The sequence below is a fragment of the Argentina silus genome (assembly GCF_951799395.1).
Source record: "Argentina silus genome assembly, chromosome: X".
NCBI classification, from domain to species: domain Eukaryota; kingdom Metazoa; phylum Chordata; class Actinopteri; order Argentiniformes; family Argentinidae; genus Argentina; species Argentina silus.
The window spans coordinates 36,359,319-36,375,927 of record NC_139653.1 but is presented as its reverse complement, the minus strand read 5'-3'; the positions used below and the strand labels follow the sequence as shown (position 1 = coordinate 36,375,927).

General features: G+C 42.9%; 2 protein-coding genes across 3 annotated transcripts; one reads left to right on the top strand and one right to left on the bottom strand.

Moving 5' to 3' along the window:
* Window positions 1-1,128: 1,128 nt before the first annotated feature.
* On the bottom strand, window positions 1,129-9,828 carry polh (polymerase (DNA directed), eta). 2 transcript variants are annotated; one of them, XM_083695416.1, is made up of 11 exons: window positions 9,749-9,828; window positions 8,772-8,948; window positions 7,424-7,558; window positions 6,947-7,176; window positions 5,961-6,127; window positions 5,547-5,650; window positions 4,405-4,524; window positions 4,122-4,245; window positions 3,646-3,711; window positions 3,301-3,473; window positions 1,129-2,571 (listed from the first exon to the last, which is right to left on the bottom strand). In XM_083695416.1, exons 2-11 carry the CDS (start codon window positions 8,909-8,911, stop codon window positions 1,491-1,493), a joined length of 2,340 nt encoding a protein of 779 aa, XP_083551542.1. In that variant the 5' UTR covers window positions 8,912-8,948; window positions 9,749-9,828; the 3' UTR covers window positions 1,129-1,490. The 2 variants fall into 2 exon arrangements, with proteins under 2 accessions (XP_083551542.1, XP_083551543.1); XM_083695417.1 differs by having other exon boundaries at window positions 3,646-3,705.
* A 2,722-nt stretch (window positions 9,829-12,550) lies between these two features.
* On the top strand, window positions 12,551-16,117 carry ccnp (cyclin P). The gene is made up of 7 exons (XM_083696262.1): window positions 12,551-12,674; window positions 13,576-14,107; window positions 14,227-14,325; window positions 14,457-14,612; window positions 14,790-14,948; window positions 15,226-15,404; window positions 15,554-16,117. The coding sequence occupies exons 2-7, from the start codon at window positions 13,901-13,903 to the stop codon at window positions 15,729-15,731; spliced, it is 978 nt and encodes a 325-aa protein (XP_083552388.1). The 5' UTR covers window positions 12,551-12,674; window positions 13,576-13,900; the 3' UTR covers window positions 15,732-16,117.
* The last annotated feature ends 492 nt before the right edge of the window (window positions 16,118-16,609 follow it).

Sequence of the window (16,609 nt, the reverse complement as noted above, 5' to 3'; positions counted from 1 at the left end):
GTATTTTTGGACTAAAGGACTTTTTTTTTTAATCATCCATTATTGAGTACAATGATATTCATAGCAGAATCATCTCTATTATGGGCAGGTTTTTAGCAAAAGAAATAGTAGTGCCAAAACTGTGCTCAGTTTGCCCAATCATATTCAAAAGTGAGCACTGCGCCAAAACAGGTCAATCAAATCAAACCGCACACAAAATCTGAATGATGGTTGGTCATGAGATTTAATTTCCATGATGATGAAATGCAATACTACATTTTTTACTCTTACTTGATTGTTTCCTAGACTTGAACTTTTACTTGAGTAAATGTTCACTGAAGTAACAGTACTTATTTTTGTGTACGATATTTCAGTACTCTTTCCACCTCTATGAAATGTTTGTTGTGGTTTTGGTGGGAAATCATACAACTACACAGTGAAACAGGGAGATATAGTGTTACTCCCTATGACCTTGAGGCTAGTGCTCTGTGTCTGTCAGATTAGCAAAAGGCCTCCTCTTATCAATAACATCCACTGACACATACGTAGACTGAGGGGCAGCTAGTGATGTTCAATATAAAATAGAATAAGGATAGAATTAAGTAAAACTCAAAAACCAGCACCATGACGTCTCCCTTTGTTTTTTTTCTGTAAAGTGCATTGTATTGAATGTGTGTATGAAATGCTTTAAATACAGGTTATTGACTGTAGAGATGGTGCCACTATTGACAGTATACATACACTCCTAAGCTACTGATTATCGCTACTGTAGGCCTACTGTACTGTGCCACTCATCCATTACAATAACAAGGTGAACACACCACAGTGGCACTGAGTTGATTGACTTCACCAGGCATGACCTCGCAGCACAATTTCTGCCTACCATTAGATGTGCATTGGTGGAAGCAATTTCCTTGAATGCAAATACAGTATGTAAGGCTGACTATAAGCTGAAGTGTGAGACACCACTGCCATCTAGTGTCAAAGTGTATCAGACAACTTCAAAGATACACTCACAGAATGCCTCATCTAATAGTTGTATTAATTCAGTTTTATTCCATTCTATCCATTCTATTCCATGTTTCTAAACATGCGTAGGCTGTATGCATTATGCTTGTGCTTAATGACAAAGAAAGAGCGCACACAGAACAAATTTTCTTTGTTTAATGAAAATATGAATATCAAATATAATACACACTTAGAAGACAACACACCCTCATGACAGTGCCCCATTAGGATCATATGGCTTCAACAGGCTCCTCACACAACATCAATTGCAGAAATATCACATGCCATGTCACAAAATCATCACACTCATATCACACAACCATTATGGACTGTTGGCCTGCTGTCCAAATATGTCTTATATTACTCAATTATTATTACTAAAATGGCATCATAGCACAGCAACTCAATACTTGATTTTGCAGTGAATTTCAAGCATTTTCAGTGGTTGATCATACATCATCTACTGTATACTCTCTACTATCATCTTGTCCCTCACCTCCTCCTCAGCTCCTCTTGAAGAAGGAGTCCAGTGTGCCCGTTTTGCCCCCCTGGGAGCGGGACCTTTTAGGCTGGGGTCCTGAATGCCCTCCCCTGGCCCGCGTTTTCCCCTGGGACGACTGGAGGGGGGCTGCTCCTGCTCTGAGAGGTGGGGGACGAGGGGTAGCCAAAACAGAGGAGGTGGAGGAGGAAGAAGCTGTAGATGAGAATGAGTTCTGCAGGTCCAGGGCAAAGTGGAAGTCTTTGTGTTCAGGCATCTCCCAGGCCAGCACAGCCTGGCCACAGCGCTCACAGGTGAGCAGGTCCTCAGTGGCCAGGCTGTGGGGCTGAAGGGGGTCAGGAGGGATGTTGAGGCTGAACGGGGGTGAATCTGATGTCCTAGGATGGTTCTCCTCTGACTGGGGGTCTGGTCCCTCCCTAAACCCCAGGGATAAACACCATGCTTGGTCAGAGGCAGAGAGTGACGCGTGTTTTCCAGCCTGCTCTTCAGACAGTCTGGCTTCCATGTTTGTGTTTCTTCCTACCATGTCATTTCCTGATAGGTCATGTCCCTCTGTGTCTGTAAAGTGTCTGGTTGATTCTCTGGTGTCATTTCCTGCTGTAGCAGTGTTGTGCAAGGCCGGGGCCGGGGGCTGCAGATTTTTCTCCAGGGTCTTCCTCTGAAAGAGGGAGGAGATGCCTGCAGGGCTGGCTGAGGGACTTACAACAGAGGAAGAGTGACAGGGCGATCTGAGAGAAGGTGCGCTAGATGTGGGGGTTGCACACTCTGATAGCCTCTTCTCCACGACTGAGGTGCCTCCATCATTCTCTTCTTCATCTTCTACCTGCTCCTCCCCCTCTTCCTTTCTTTTCTTCCTCTGTTTCTCAGCTGCTTTTTGGAAGAAGGACTGGATGGCACTAGGTCTCTTAAGGGTGGAGTCTCTCTTTGAGCCAAGAGAGGGTTGGGTGGAGGACTGGATGAGGGGGAATAGACTCTGTGTGGAAGTGACATCACTGGACAGGAAGCCTGCAATTCCTCCAGCGCCAGCAGAGGGGGCATCACTGAACTTACTGGCAGAGAGATGGAGCAGGGTGAGGGGTGGAGTCCTGAGAGAGAGAGAGAGACAGAGAGAATTGGGTAATATGATGAGTGAGATAAATACACACAAGCATACTATATAACCATGGAGAACAAAACAGCTTATTAGGAACACCTGTACACCTTCTCATGGTGGAGGTGGTGTAATGGTGTAGAGAATGTTTTCTTGGCAAACTTTGGGCCGGTTAATAACAATCAATCATCGCTTGAAAGCCACAGCCTATTTGAGTATTGTTGCTGATCATGTGCATCCCTTCAAGGCCACAATTTACGCATCTTCTAATGGCTACTTCCAGCATGATAATGCATCATATAACAAAGCAAAAGTCGTCTCAAATTGGTTTCATGAACATGACAATGAGTTCAGTGTTCTTTAGTGGCCTTCCCAGTCACCAGATCTGAATCCAATAGAACACCTTTGGGATGTGGTAGAACAGGAGATACACAGCTTAAAGTGCACCTGAAAAATCTGCAGGAATTGCGTGATGCAATCATGTCATCACGGACCAGAATCGCAAAGGAATGTTTCCAACATCTTGTGGAATCAATGCCACGAAGAATTGAGGCTGTTTTGAGAGCGGGAGGCCCTACCCAGTATTAGTATAGTGTTCCTAATAAAGTGTTAGGTGAGTGTAGATGTATAAAATGTTTGTGCTATATTTCACATAATGCCTGAATTAGTTTGTTAGTTTTACAGTGTGACAGTAAGGGTTATAATTATAATCCATGTTACTGACCATGCTGCCTGGTGGTTTCCTGCTGTGTTCAGACTCTTGATGATGGCAAAGCTGTCTGAGGAGATCTTGGTAGCATTGTAGCGTGCTAGCGCACAGCAGCGGGAGAAACTGTTCGGCTTCTTGTCCCCCAACTGCCGTAACCCCACCGTCAACTGCTTAGCCACTCGACCATTCTTGAGAGGAGAGAGAGAGAGAGAAATGAACAGGAAAAGTGGAGCGAGAGAGGGAAAGAGAGGGAGGGGTCAAGAGTGGGCAGGGAGATGACCTCATCAGTGTCTGTAGAGGACGACCCAGACAGGGAGAGTTACGATAAGAGAAGAAAGGTAAGCTGGAGTGTCTCCTCACCATCTCTCTGTCCTTGGACAGTCTCTCCTCCAGTTCTAGTGCCAGCTGATAGAGCCAGTGCTGCACCTGCACACACATACTTTAGTTCATCACTCTAACATCAACGGACTTACCACCACACAGGGCTCTGACTGGAGTTAACACTAAGGGCTACACATGATCTGGTAATTACAAGAGATAAGCAAAGAGAAAGAGAGAGAGATGGAGAGACGGGCAGAGAAAGAGACAGAGTGCATTTCAATAGTCTCAAGTAGCTTCCTCTTGTTGTCTCCTTCTTCTCAACTGAATTGATCAACACAACACAGTATAGTAGCAGTACAGGTAAACATAATAAAATAGATACCTTCTGAACAATTATCTTCTGTCCAGTTCTTAACCATCAGTGCAGAAGGAGGAAGCCACTCTAGACTATTGAGATGCACCTGAAGCGACAGCTACTGGTAGGCAGGGGTCAAAGGATAGCGAGAAAGAAGTACCTGCTCTCTGGTGGTGAGTGAGGACTTCCCAGCAAAGTTCTTACTGCAGCCGATGGACTTAGGAAGCTGTCTGGGCTTCACTGCTTCAAACTCAATCCCACGACACAGGTCATACAGCCACTGACTGAAGGATATAGTACATAGTAGTAACTATCAGGCCTGGGTTCAAATAGTATTTGGAATAATTTAAAATACGTAGCTATGCTTGATTGAGTTTGCCTGGCACAATCGAACCAATGGAATAGTTCTAAATGTCCAGCCAAAATCACAAAAGTGTTCATACCCAGTCTTATCCCCAAAGTGCTGTCCCAGCTGGGCCAGAGAGAAGCGGGTGAGCTCCCCTATGTTCTCCACCTCCAGCGTCTCTGTGATAGAGGCTCCAAACTTCCCTCCCAGGTTACGACTGCAGAGAAACAACAGACTTGATACAATACAACACAGTCTAATAGACATTTACTCTTTATTACATCATTGTAATGTGTCTATGTTCTAAAAAAAGTTCTTTATGAATAAAATGTATTATAAAACGTGTTCAGAGAAATATGTGATCTGATTGACTAAAACAGCTTTCCAAGCCATCTGCCAACCATTTCCATCTGCAGTAGCGGTAAAAGAAGGTCTGGGCCTAATGCATATTAGCTAAATTGCACCCAAAAAAATCCATAAAATCGAAATGCACTCATAATTCTGATTATTGAGCAATATCAAAACCCGGAAATGACCGGGAAATAGACGCTACCCGAGTAGCTGGGCACATTGTGTCGGATTTCAGTTGACAGCGCCAACCTGCAAAAAATTACTTTATTTAAAGAGAGTGACTGTTGCACATGCACAGTCTGACGAGATCCTCTGCCCTTGTGAATAATTGCGAATTGTGACAACTTACAATATGTCCCCACTACGTTGCACTTTGTCACAAATTGATATAACGAACTATGAAACCCATCACTGACAAAACTCTGTCGCATGCCTGCAGTGGCTACGTTGCTAGTATCCGTGGTGGACAACGGCTACCTTTGGATTTTGAGCAACTCAACCATCTTCTAATTATAAAAATTCCTTGGCATCTGCACTCCTCTGGTCGTTTCAGGAGTCAAGTTTTAAGTACTAAAATAGCAAGTAAAAAAAAAACAGGAAAAAAAATCTGGGATCTGTTTTATAAATGCATTAACACACTCCGGGGTAAACAACAGCCGATATCCACACACTTTGGGCAGTAAGCACTGTTACACTGTGCAGAAATCGGCTGTTAATGCACACCCCATCATGCGATAAGCTTACTTCATTATTATCAATATTCATCATTATCAATATTACCATTAATTCATTCCATTTAGGACACCAAATGCTTCTATGCAAACAGCAGTTCAGCCATTGTGTCACACAATAAAGTGCTGGTCTTCATTAACAGTAACAGTTACTCACATCTTGCCGACAGGGAGACAGTTAAATAGCCCTGGGACAGAGCCTAAAGGCAGGAGGGTCTGGCGGTTGGGCTTGTTCAGACCACAGGCTAGTTTGGCCAGCACCTGGAGAGAGATAGGAGGTGGTAACAAAGGCTGCCAGTAGAGGACTGAATTCTGAATATCATCTAGACAAATGCAAAAGTATTAATATTTTTTATTAGCTAGCTAGCCAATCCAATGGCTAACATTATACAGAGAGGTCTCAGACTACTACAGAGGCACTCAGGGCAGGTATGAAGTAAGTGAGGGAGACTTTCTAAATAAATAAATAATTTAAATAATTAGTTAAGAGTATGGATCAGTAACAGTTAGTGTAAGCAATGGAGTAGCCATAACTATTGGCGCAATTCTCTAACTTTGGTAAAGGACACACCTTGTTGTGAGATATCCCTGCTGAGCAGCGAAAGCCTGTGTACTGCTCCACAGCAGCCCTCATCTCCTCCACAATCAGGCCCCCCACAGCCAGCTGCAGCTCCGCACAGCCTGGACCCCCCTCCAGGGAGGACAACCACTCCTGCAGCCCCCGAGACCTCCGCTCCTCTGGGGAAAGACATGGAGATGAGCACCACGTATGGAGAGACATAGCCCTGACGGCTAGCCTCCATATGGACGTGAGGGATGCAAACAGATACTGACACAGAAAGTCAGGATGCAACACAATCCAAAATGTAGTAAGAAAGATATAGTATGGCTGGGCGATGTTGCCCAAATATCATCTCACAGTATTTCTTTTTTTTTTTAAATTGATATGATATTTGGTATGATGGTATTTTTTGTTTCTTAATAATCAATGTCCTAAATATATTTAATGACTATGCATAACCTGACTCAATGCACAGCTCACTTCAAAACATTTCCACCAAAGATACAGGGGATACCTCAAAGCCTTTAACAAGAACTTGTGCCCCTTAAGCTGTCATTATGAATCTTCAAACAGCCACAAATTTGATAGGCACAATGCACTGCATAGGTGTGCCTGTGGCACCATAGCCATGAAGTCTGTTAACCATTCAGAGGATGGCATGGGATGGGAAATTATATTTTCTGCTGTTGCATGTATGAAAAGCTGTTCATGAGAGCTAAAATGTTTCAATGTTTCAATGTTTCATAATGTTAAATTATGAATCAAACTGTTGCAGCACACAATCTGCATGTGTCGTGTTTAGACAGTATAGTCAAATTCCATATCACAGCGTATATCAAATCGGTATAACAAATGTTGATATACTGCCCAGCCCTAAGATATAGATACACATTTGTATCCACTGGACGCGCTATCACAAACAGTCTCTCATAAATCCAACACCCTTGGAGATAGATAAATCATAGACTTATTAATTAGGGAGATTAAAAACCCACCTTTAGCAGAAACTGTGTCCTCTGTTGCCACCTCCTGGTCAAGAGGCAGTGGGTAGCCCTGGACATGGGTTGTCTTCAGTAGCTGAGGCTCTATCCTCTGGTCCGCCATGCCCTTTAGTCTCTGCTGTACGGCAGCAGTCAGGTCCATGAAGGCCTCATCAATACTGGCCTTCTCAATTACAGCGAAGTGCGACATCACCTCGATCACCTCCACACTCGCGTCACGGTAACTGCACAAAGGGAGACAGTTAGCTAGTTAGCACTGTTTTTTTTCTCAGCAGGTACTAGTGCCATAGTTCAGCGTAGTATATCTTTATGAACCACCCCATCAAAGATTCGGCTAATGTGCATGTAGTCAGCAAACATTTATCAGGTGAGCAGTGTTGGCTATTCTATTGTGTGGTGACATCATCCTGCATGGGATGGATCAGGTAGGGGTAAAATAGGTGTAAACACTGGACGGAAGACAGCACTTACTGGGTGAGGTCTGCCTTCCCGTGAGACTCCCTAACCCGTGCTACCTGGAGATCCGGGCACAGCTTCTTGGCATCATCTGCCCACATGTTCCTGGTAACCCCATGGGCCCTGGCCTCGTAGCTGACAGCTATGATGCTGATAAAGAACAACATATTCCAATCAAGATAGTAGGGCTATAGTGGAGTGTTGCACACCACTGTGGAGAGCGCACACATGAATTGCCCCTTGCGGGATTAATACAAGCATTTTGAATTGTTGTGAATTAGCAAGTGGCTGATCAGGCGGGTGAGTTGCCAACACAGATACTGCTTTGAGAGGCCAATGCAATTGAAAAATAGGTAATTTATTGCTTTAAATGCACTTATGAAGTTAGACCTCCTGAACCATGCTTTAATTTAGGGTGCCTGGCAAGGGAGCCAGAGCCTTCTGTCAGGGCACATGGACAGTATCATTCGCTTTCCTAAAATCAGACCTCACAATCACAGAATAACACTGGAAACCAACTTGTATAAAAAGTGTGCAGTGTTAACCTTTGTTTACTGAATGTGCGGATTTGAACTGTACATCTGTACATAGTATTTGTCTCTTGGTCAGACAGGACATTATCGTAAATGAAAATGTGTCCTCTATTTACATACTCTGTGAACAACGGGCTGTGCAGCATTGGCCATGCAAATCTGTACCTCAATTTACAAGCTACTTTACACAGCTTGTCATAAAAGTACACCAACCTGACTGAACAGAAGCTTAGCAAACTACCTAATCTTTCATGATGACAATTGACCGTGTCCTGAATCAGGAAGAATATGGTACCAGTGGTGGTGAGTGATACTAGTTAGCAAGTAAGCTGTGTTCTCTGAATGACAATAACCGGTATAAGGGAAATCCGACTCTCTATGAATAGCTACTCAGGTAGCTTCTACTTCCGGGACATTTCCGGGTTTTGATTTAGCGCAATAATCAGAAGTATGAGAGCAAGTGTATTTATTGGACTGTGTTTAATGGCTGCAATTTAGCTAATATGCGTTTGTATTTATGGATAGTAAATTAGGTGTAATTTAGTTAATATGCGTTTGTACCGAGCTAGCTTTATGTAATGTCTCCCTTTCTCATGTAGTTCGTGTAGCATGATAGAGATGTCCCTGATCTTTCACGCGTGAGTTGTAGGGGTCGATCCTGCTTGCAGCATGTTTTTGGGTGGATTTAAGTGATTTCTTTTTTCATGATCGAGCTGAACAGCTTTATATTAGTTATGGCTGCCTAATGTTTAATTAGATAAATACTCTACTATAGATCGCTCTCTCAATTGCATTAGCCATCCAAATCAGTCTCTCTGTTGGGAACTCACCTGCCTCCCTTCCACGTCTTGTACTGAGCCACCACACAAGGGGTATTCTTCAGAGCTGGGTTCAGCCTCTGTTCCACCTGCACGTAGAAACAGTCCATATCCACCAACGCCACAACCCTCTCCTTCCCGTAGTACTTCATATCAACCGTGATACCCCGACCCCTGTTAGTAACAACACTGGAGAGAGCCATCACAAACTTAAAGCACACAAATTAGCGTAGCTAGCTATCAGTGCAGTAGTATCAGACAGTAGCATGGAATTAAATCCGCTAGGTAATAGCTAGCCAGATACCATAGCATTCTATGCAGTCTCATGTATCAATTACGGGCAGACAGTCGGAGAATTTGCCATGTATCAAAATAAAAATGACTCCGCCAAGACAGTTTATGATCAAATCATTCTTTCACTGATTGTCGTCCATTTGACGGACATCAAGCTAACCAAATGTGCCTTGAGTTGCAAAAAACAAACAAACACAAAAACTTTTCGAGGGGTATACCACGAAGCGAGCTATGGGAGTTAGCGAGCTAACTTTAGCTACAACTCGGGATTTAGTCAAAGTTAGCTCACTAACTCCCTTTACTTGCTATTAAATTACTTTGCAAGAGCAATTTGAGAAACTTGACGGCCGTCAAAATTGGACAACCACCCGACGAACCATTGCATCAGTCAGTGTAAGAATGATTTTAAACTGTGTATTCGGGGTTATTTTAATTTCGATATAAGAGAAAGTCTCCGACTCTTATCTGTCCATAAAGCCTATGCCATGGCATAGAGCAGAGGATGTTAGCAAGCTAAACTACCACACAGGTCTTACTGATCATGTGCATAACTGCACTTAGTCCCACCTATATATACAACATCCAAAATGTAAAAATAATATGGTCATAGTCAGTTGGCAGCTAGACTGCGCTGTAGTTGTAAACCGAAACTAAACATAGACAGGTCACTCAGGATTGTTTTCTTGTAAACTCACATGATAACAGATCCAAACAATTTACATTATTGCCTAAAAAGTCCAATTTTTTCTTCCGTGGAGTTGTATGGCCGTTTGCATCCAACGCTATTGCTGCCGCCACCTACTGTGTTGGAGTGTGTGCCTGAAACAGAGGAACTAAATCCTACCCGCTAGCTCCTTATTAGGTGGGGGTGCTTCAGCAACTATTGTATTTGGACATACTTATTATTATTAGGTGGGCTTGCTTCAGCATGTCCAACTATTGTTCTTCGACATACATATTATTAGATGGGCTTTTCTTCCTTTCACTAGTCACTACTGCTTCACTCAGTATAACCCATATTGATTAACCTCATAATTGTTTTGATCTGTCTATAGCTTCCCTCTCTCATCTATCCATTCATCCACCAATCAACCAACCTAACCAACCTCTCACCTTTTTCAACTACCCAGAAAATCTTCATCAACCGAGATAAAAGCTTTCTGATACCTATTAAACCTTTTAAACTATTAAGCTTTTTGTAACTCCAAAAACTCTCACCCGGTTAATCAACCAATTCTACCACTCTCAACCAACCAACTCCCTACACACTCCATTGAAGTACCCCTGAATCATCCTATCTATCTATCTAACATTCTATCCATCCATCCAACAAAAATATCTCTAACTTTATCTACGACCATAATAAGACCACCACACTTTCTATCAACTACCCAGCAAATCTATCTAAACATCTTTAGACCTTTTTCCACTGCCATAAAATGTATTTTTCTAATTATTATTTAAATTCTTCTACTCCTCCTACAACTTTTAAGTTATTCACACCAATCCAACTTTACAACATGCGGAGAAGTCTAACTCACGTTTCTATGACTTTTGGTTTAGATACCCATTCAACTTTCTAAACTGTACAAATTGGAAAGTGGACTTTTTAACATATAAGTCAATGGGAACCAACATATGACATTTTTGAACCACAGGATCCGTGTGCGTTAGGTCGAAGTTGCGGTAAGTACAAATGGATCTTATGTCCAGAAGAGCTTGGCGGACATAGGAAAGAAGAGCAGCAATGTGCTGCACACAAAAGGCAATAATAATTAGCAAAATAGTAAGAAAATGGTGAAGTTGAGTAGGAGCTGATCCGCAACACTCGTGGTAACATATATATATATACATCATCATCATCATCATCATCATCATCATCATCATCATCATCATCATCATCATCATCATCACAGCTCTATTGGTTCTCTATGTAGCCATGAACTATGACCCTTGATCTGTCATCAGGACAGGTGGACACGTGAAGGTAAAAATAACACGTTAATTAAAGCATGCTGTCAGAGTGTTAATAACACCTGCCATAATACCTCCACCTGGAACTGCTTGTCCTAACAATACAAGCTGTCTCTCTCTAGCTATGACTGTTTAACACACTATCTGTCTTTCCAACCTTATATCTACAGTATCTAACCTTTCAACTACCTAGCATCATTCTTTCTTCCCTTCACCAGTCATTCCTGCTTCACTCAGTGTATAGTAGTCTAACCTATACTGATTAACCTGTTAATTGTAATGATCTATCTTAACCTCCCCTCTTTCATTTATGCATTCATCCATCAAACCAACTAACCAACCATCTTTAACTTTATCCGCCACCATAATAAGACTCTCACAAAATCAATTAAATCAATCCAGTGGAAAGGAAAATGAGAGGAGATCCATCAAGTACATAAAGAGAGTTTTATTCTACTATTAATCAATCAATCCAGTAATCAGTTATGGAGTTAGAGATAAGTTCTCACCAAAACAGTAGTGCTGGTTTGGTGGTAGCCCTTCATCGTGTGCACTGCTCCTCTAACTCAGTCAGCTCAGCTGCCGCCACACTTACCCACATCCGCCGCTCACTGACTTATTCAGCAACAGCCTGCCTCACTGCCTGATAGTCCCAAGCAGCAGGTCACTGTCAAATCAATTGATTTTATTTTTTAAAGACAAATGCCATGGCGGCCGCGGTGCACTTTTAAAGTAGCTCAAAAACCTGCCACCTGCGACCAATACATTTTCACCCACGACTAATCCTCTAAGAGCAAGGTACATGTTGGAGATGTTCTCCCTTAGTTCTGGGCCGAGGTTTTAGGCTCAAGAACCAGGCTGTCCGTGAGCCGGGACTGGTTTTGTTTATTTTGAAAACAACAATGACTGCTTACAGACAAAAGTATAATCAAATAAAGTGTTACCTTTGTTATGTTTGCGTTTTATTTGTATTCCTAACTAGGAATGAACGGGCAGGGTTTCTTTTACTGGCTTTATTCCTTGACGTGCATCTGAACATTCAAGCAATGTAGGTTTTTACCTGCCGTCCCTCAGTCCGGGTACAACAGCCTCGGGCGAAACCAATAACATGTACTATAATAACAACACAACCTTTTCTTTAGAAAAATACTTTTTAATTAAAAAAAATATTATTTTAATAGAAATATTTTTCTTTAATAAAAGAGAGCTTTTTTTTTTTTTTTTAAAACAAGTGATAAAATTGTAATGAAATATAGCATGTCACTTAAAAAATATGCATTTTTTGAAAATGGTGTCTGTGTTCCAAAGTGCGTTCTTGCACTCTATCTAGAGCGTACGGTATACACTCGAGATAGAGTGCAAGAACGCACTTTGGGACACAGCCAGCCTCTGGGCCACCGTAGTGGTCAGCCACTAATGCAAATGAAGATGTCTTCCACACGCCAATTAGTCAATCACGCGAGTTTATTAGCTGCCCCCTTGGCGTAGGTTATAGCGACTTTTCCACCTCTCATCCACTGACGCCGCTCTTCCTGGCTTTTAAATAGCTGCGGAGTTTGCTGAGTGAACTCGATGTCTCAGGTTCGAACCGTCATGGCCAAAACCGGATTATACTATTTCATGCATCTGCTGGATTTACACAAGAAGGTGAGTGTGAAATTAGAATAATGCACCATTACCTGCATTTCTTGGAGACCAAACATTTCAAACCGCGCAGGTGAGTCGCACCTTAGTGCGGTGAAAATTGACATCTCATACATTGAAGTCCTTCCTCTCAATACAATGTTTAGGTCTAAAGCCATTACTCCGTAGCAATGCTCAAATTTGCCCTTGATATTATGCTATGTGTTGTGATGTCATGGTCATAAATGGTTTAAACTCTGAAGAATCATGAGGTTGAATTGGCTTGGACTAAAATTTCAGTAGGCCTATAATGGCTATACTAGATCAACGCCGCCACGGCACCGTAACGTCTCTGTACCGTGAGCCGCAGTTTAACAACTAACGGTCATCTGAGACATTCTAGACCACGTGTAAAAGCAGCGAAGTGAGGCTCTCCTTGAAGCAGCGTAGTTTTATGCTTCTAGTATTTTCCTCAGCAGCGGGAGCTTTGCATAGGCTTAGAGGCAGAGAAATAAGGACATACATATAAATTGACACATAATAATGTAACAAACAAAGGGTGGGGGAAATTCGTTTTGCAGGTGTGTAAAGCGCATCATCAATCCCAATTGCTAAACTAATTGCCTCCATCCTTTGTGGCTGGAATTAGAGGTTCCTGGGAGGCACATGATGCAGGATGGTTGGGAACTGTAAATGGGTAGGCCTTCTCTTTCCTTCTGCTGCACCCTGTATTTCTCCCTTTCATTTCCTCTTCCTTATAAGGCCCACATGTTCACATGTTCAGGTGTGTAAATAATTGATATTCTAGCCTTCTTTTGAGTTATCAAGTGTTTTTCTTTATTTGTCAATACAAAGGCTTATGGTGTCATTGCACTCTGTATCATTGCACTCTTACCGTACATCTGGCATTCCTTCCTCTGCGCAGGCCAGGAGGCTGCCAGTGTCGACAGATGATGGCATTATCAGGGGCTACCATGAGGAAGACAGCCACATGTGCTCAGGTCATGGCACAATTCACTCTCCCTTTATACTTTCAAGTAACGACACATGCTTGAGAATTCATTTATTAGACCATGCATATACAGTCAAAACATCAGCAGGTTACGTCCTTGAGTTCTGAATATGCATAATACATTCAGTCCTGTCAATCTATGCACACTTAGGTGTTCTTTTATCACAGATACTCTACTTCTTTTGCCTACTCTGACAAGAATAACTCCATTCTTATTCAACTGAATGAGAGCTTCTCCATGTTTATCTGTGCTTATCCTCCCCTCGCCCTGCCTCCTGAATGGCCAGATGGGTGTGAAGAGGAGGCTGTTCAGCTCTTCATGCCCTGGTGGGGGTGCCGGTGCCTGGTGCCTGACCTACTGCTCCATGAGTTGGAGCTGAGCATGGAGAAACTGGGCCTAATCTGTGACACGGTGTATGCCTGGGATGTCTTCTCAGACATGATGGTGAGGAGATCAGAACCATGGGAGAACCCTCCCCCAACACACTTTTTGATTGTGATATGTTGGTCTCTAGAACATTAAAGTGCTGTGGTGTCTGACCTCTCTTTGCTTTCCTCCTCCAGAGAAGTCAGTTGCGGTGCACCTTCCCTAATACAAACCTGGACTGGCCTTTCACAGACAGCCACCGCACCATCCTGGTAGACTGGATCATCCAGGTCCATGTGAGTAGTGTACTTTTTCTATCTGTTCCCTTCATTTAGCCCTCTCTCTTCATTCACTATTCCTCTACTTCTAAGAAAGGTAGCACGAGTAGCTCACCCATCTGTGTGCCCCTCCCTACACCTCCCCATAGGAGGTGTACAATTTCTCGGATGAGACCCTCTACCTGGCTGTCTACCTCATCAACCGCTCCCTGCGCCAGATCAAGGTATCCATTGCCAACCTGCAGCTCCTAGGAGTCGTCTGTCTCTTCCTGGCAGCCAAGAAGGAAGAGAATGTTCTCCCTGAGGTATTCTATCGGCCTCCATCACCCCCATGGCTGTGGCTCACTGTCTTCCTCACACTTGGTATTATTATAATTATAATGTAAAGTACTGAGGAAGAAGGAACAGTGCATTTTCTAAGGTATTCAAATAGAGCTGCAGTATGCAGTATTTTAACTGGGGTTCTGTAACCCTCTCACCAGGTGTCAGAGCTGTGTTTCTTGATGGAGAATTGCTACACTAAACGGCAGCTGCTGCGCATGGAGCGCCGGGTCCTCTGTGAGCTCAATTTTGAGCTGTCCAACTGCCCCCCGCTGCACTTCCTCCTCCTCATTGCCTCCATCGCACGCTGCAGCACCAAAGTTGGTGAACCTCAGTCTTTACCTTTGACCTCTTTTATTTGACAGCTGTCTCTTCAGTTTAATTATTGTGATATTGTTCTCTAGCAAAAATTGATCTGTTAAACTTGAGATACATTTTTGCTCAAGCCTGCATGTCTCCACCATACTTCAGAAATAAGAAAATATGGCTATGATCATGAATTTAAATTACCATTTAAATTGAACAGATTCCCAGATTGTGCCTTTAAGATTACATGATATTCTTTAAACACCTAGACTCCCTCTGTCTGTGTACCAGGTGACGTGGATGGCCCGTTACCTGCTGGAGCTGTCTCTGCTGGAGGGCCAGTGCGTGGTCTTCTTGCCTGCTGAGCTGGCAGGTGCTGCCCTCTGTCTGGCCCGCAGAGTACTGCAGGAGCCCCCCACCCCAGAGGGTGAAACGGCCTGGTGTGTCGCCTCCAGTATCCATGTGTACAGGTGAGGGTCAAGTATTAGGAAAGGCACTGACAATTAAATCTTTGTCTTATCAAGTTGTACATGGTGCCAAACCATTCTCATCCTCAATGTATGGTGCAGTGTCTTATTGTTCTGACATATTTTGACCCGTCATATTCTGTTTCCCACAGTGAGCACAACCTCCTGAGGATCATGGACATCCTGGCACGTGCTGCGGCCAGGGCGCAGAGCAGAGAGAGCCGCGCCACCTTCATCAAGTTCTCCACTGCACAAACCATGTTTGCCAGCAACCACCCAGCCCTGCGGCGTGGCCCCTGTCTAATGGGGCTGCCCACTACACAAACCTGACACTTCATACGTTGATTAGAAAAGATGGTGGGGATCACATAAGGATGGTGCAGACAGAGGGAGCTTCTACTGCTCAACCAGTGTCACAGCCTATCTGACCACCGGAGTGACTGAAAGGACATCAGGTGACCTTTTGGACCCTATGATGTGACCTTTAAATGCATAAAGAAGAGGTGTGAGGGGGGAGATGTGAATGTAATTTGCAGTGCCCAACTCAGTTGTAAAGTAGGTTTGAGTGCCTATATGGCCAGTGCTATACCTCTTTTATGCTATTATCTTGCAGCTGATTTTGGATGTGAAAAAAAAAAAAAAAAAAGAACCTATATATATATGTTTTGTACCGTGTTGAGTTTTATGATGGGATATTGAAGTTGTGATGGGATGAAGTGGGCTCATTGTGAAATGATTTTTTTTTTAATGTTAAAATAAAAAAGTAGAATTTGCTGCAAAATATTGAATGGATTATTATTTATTTTTTTACTTTTAAAAAGTTTACTCAACATGTTTCTGCAAACTTGATAGGGCAATAGCTTTCAGGATATGTTTCATATCAAACTTATTCAGAATAATATAAGCGTTTCAAATTAATACAAGTTTTATGTATGTTTGGTTTTTACTTATTGGTCTATCACTACTGGTCATATGTGGCTGTGTAAACATCTCAACATGAGCTCCCTTCTGGCTACATGTGCTCATTCGCATAAGGCATGCCCTCGATTCAATCTGTTCACGTGCCATAGCAAACTTGCTCCATTCATTGGTTGAGAAGCACACATCATTTTTTTTATGGGAAAATGCTGGGAAAGCCCTTTTGATTGATCAGATTTGTCTTTGATTTATTATTAACCAACAGTAGAAGTAATAATGTTGGTATGAAA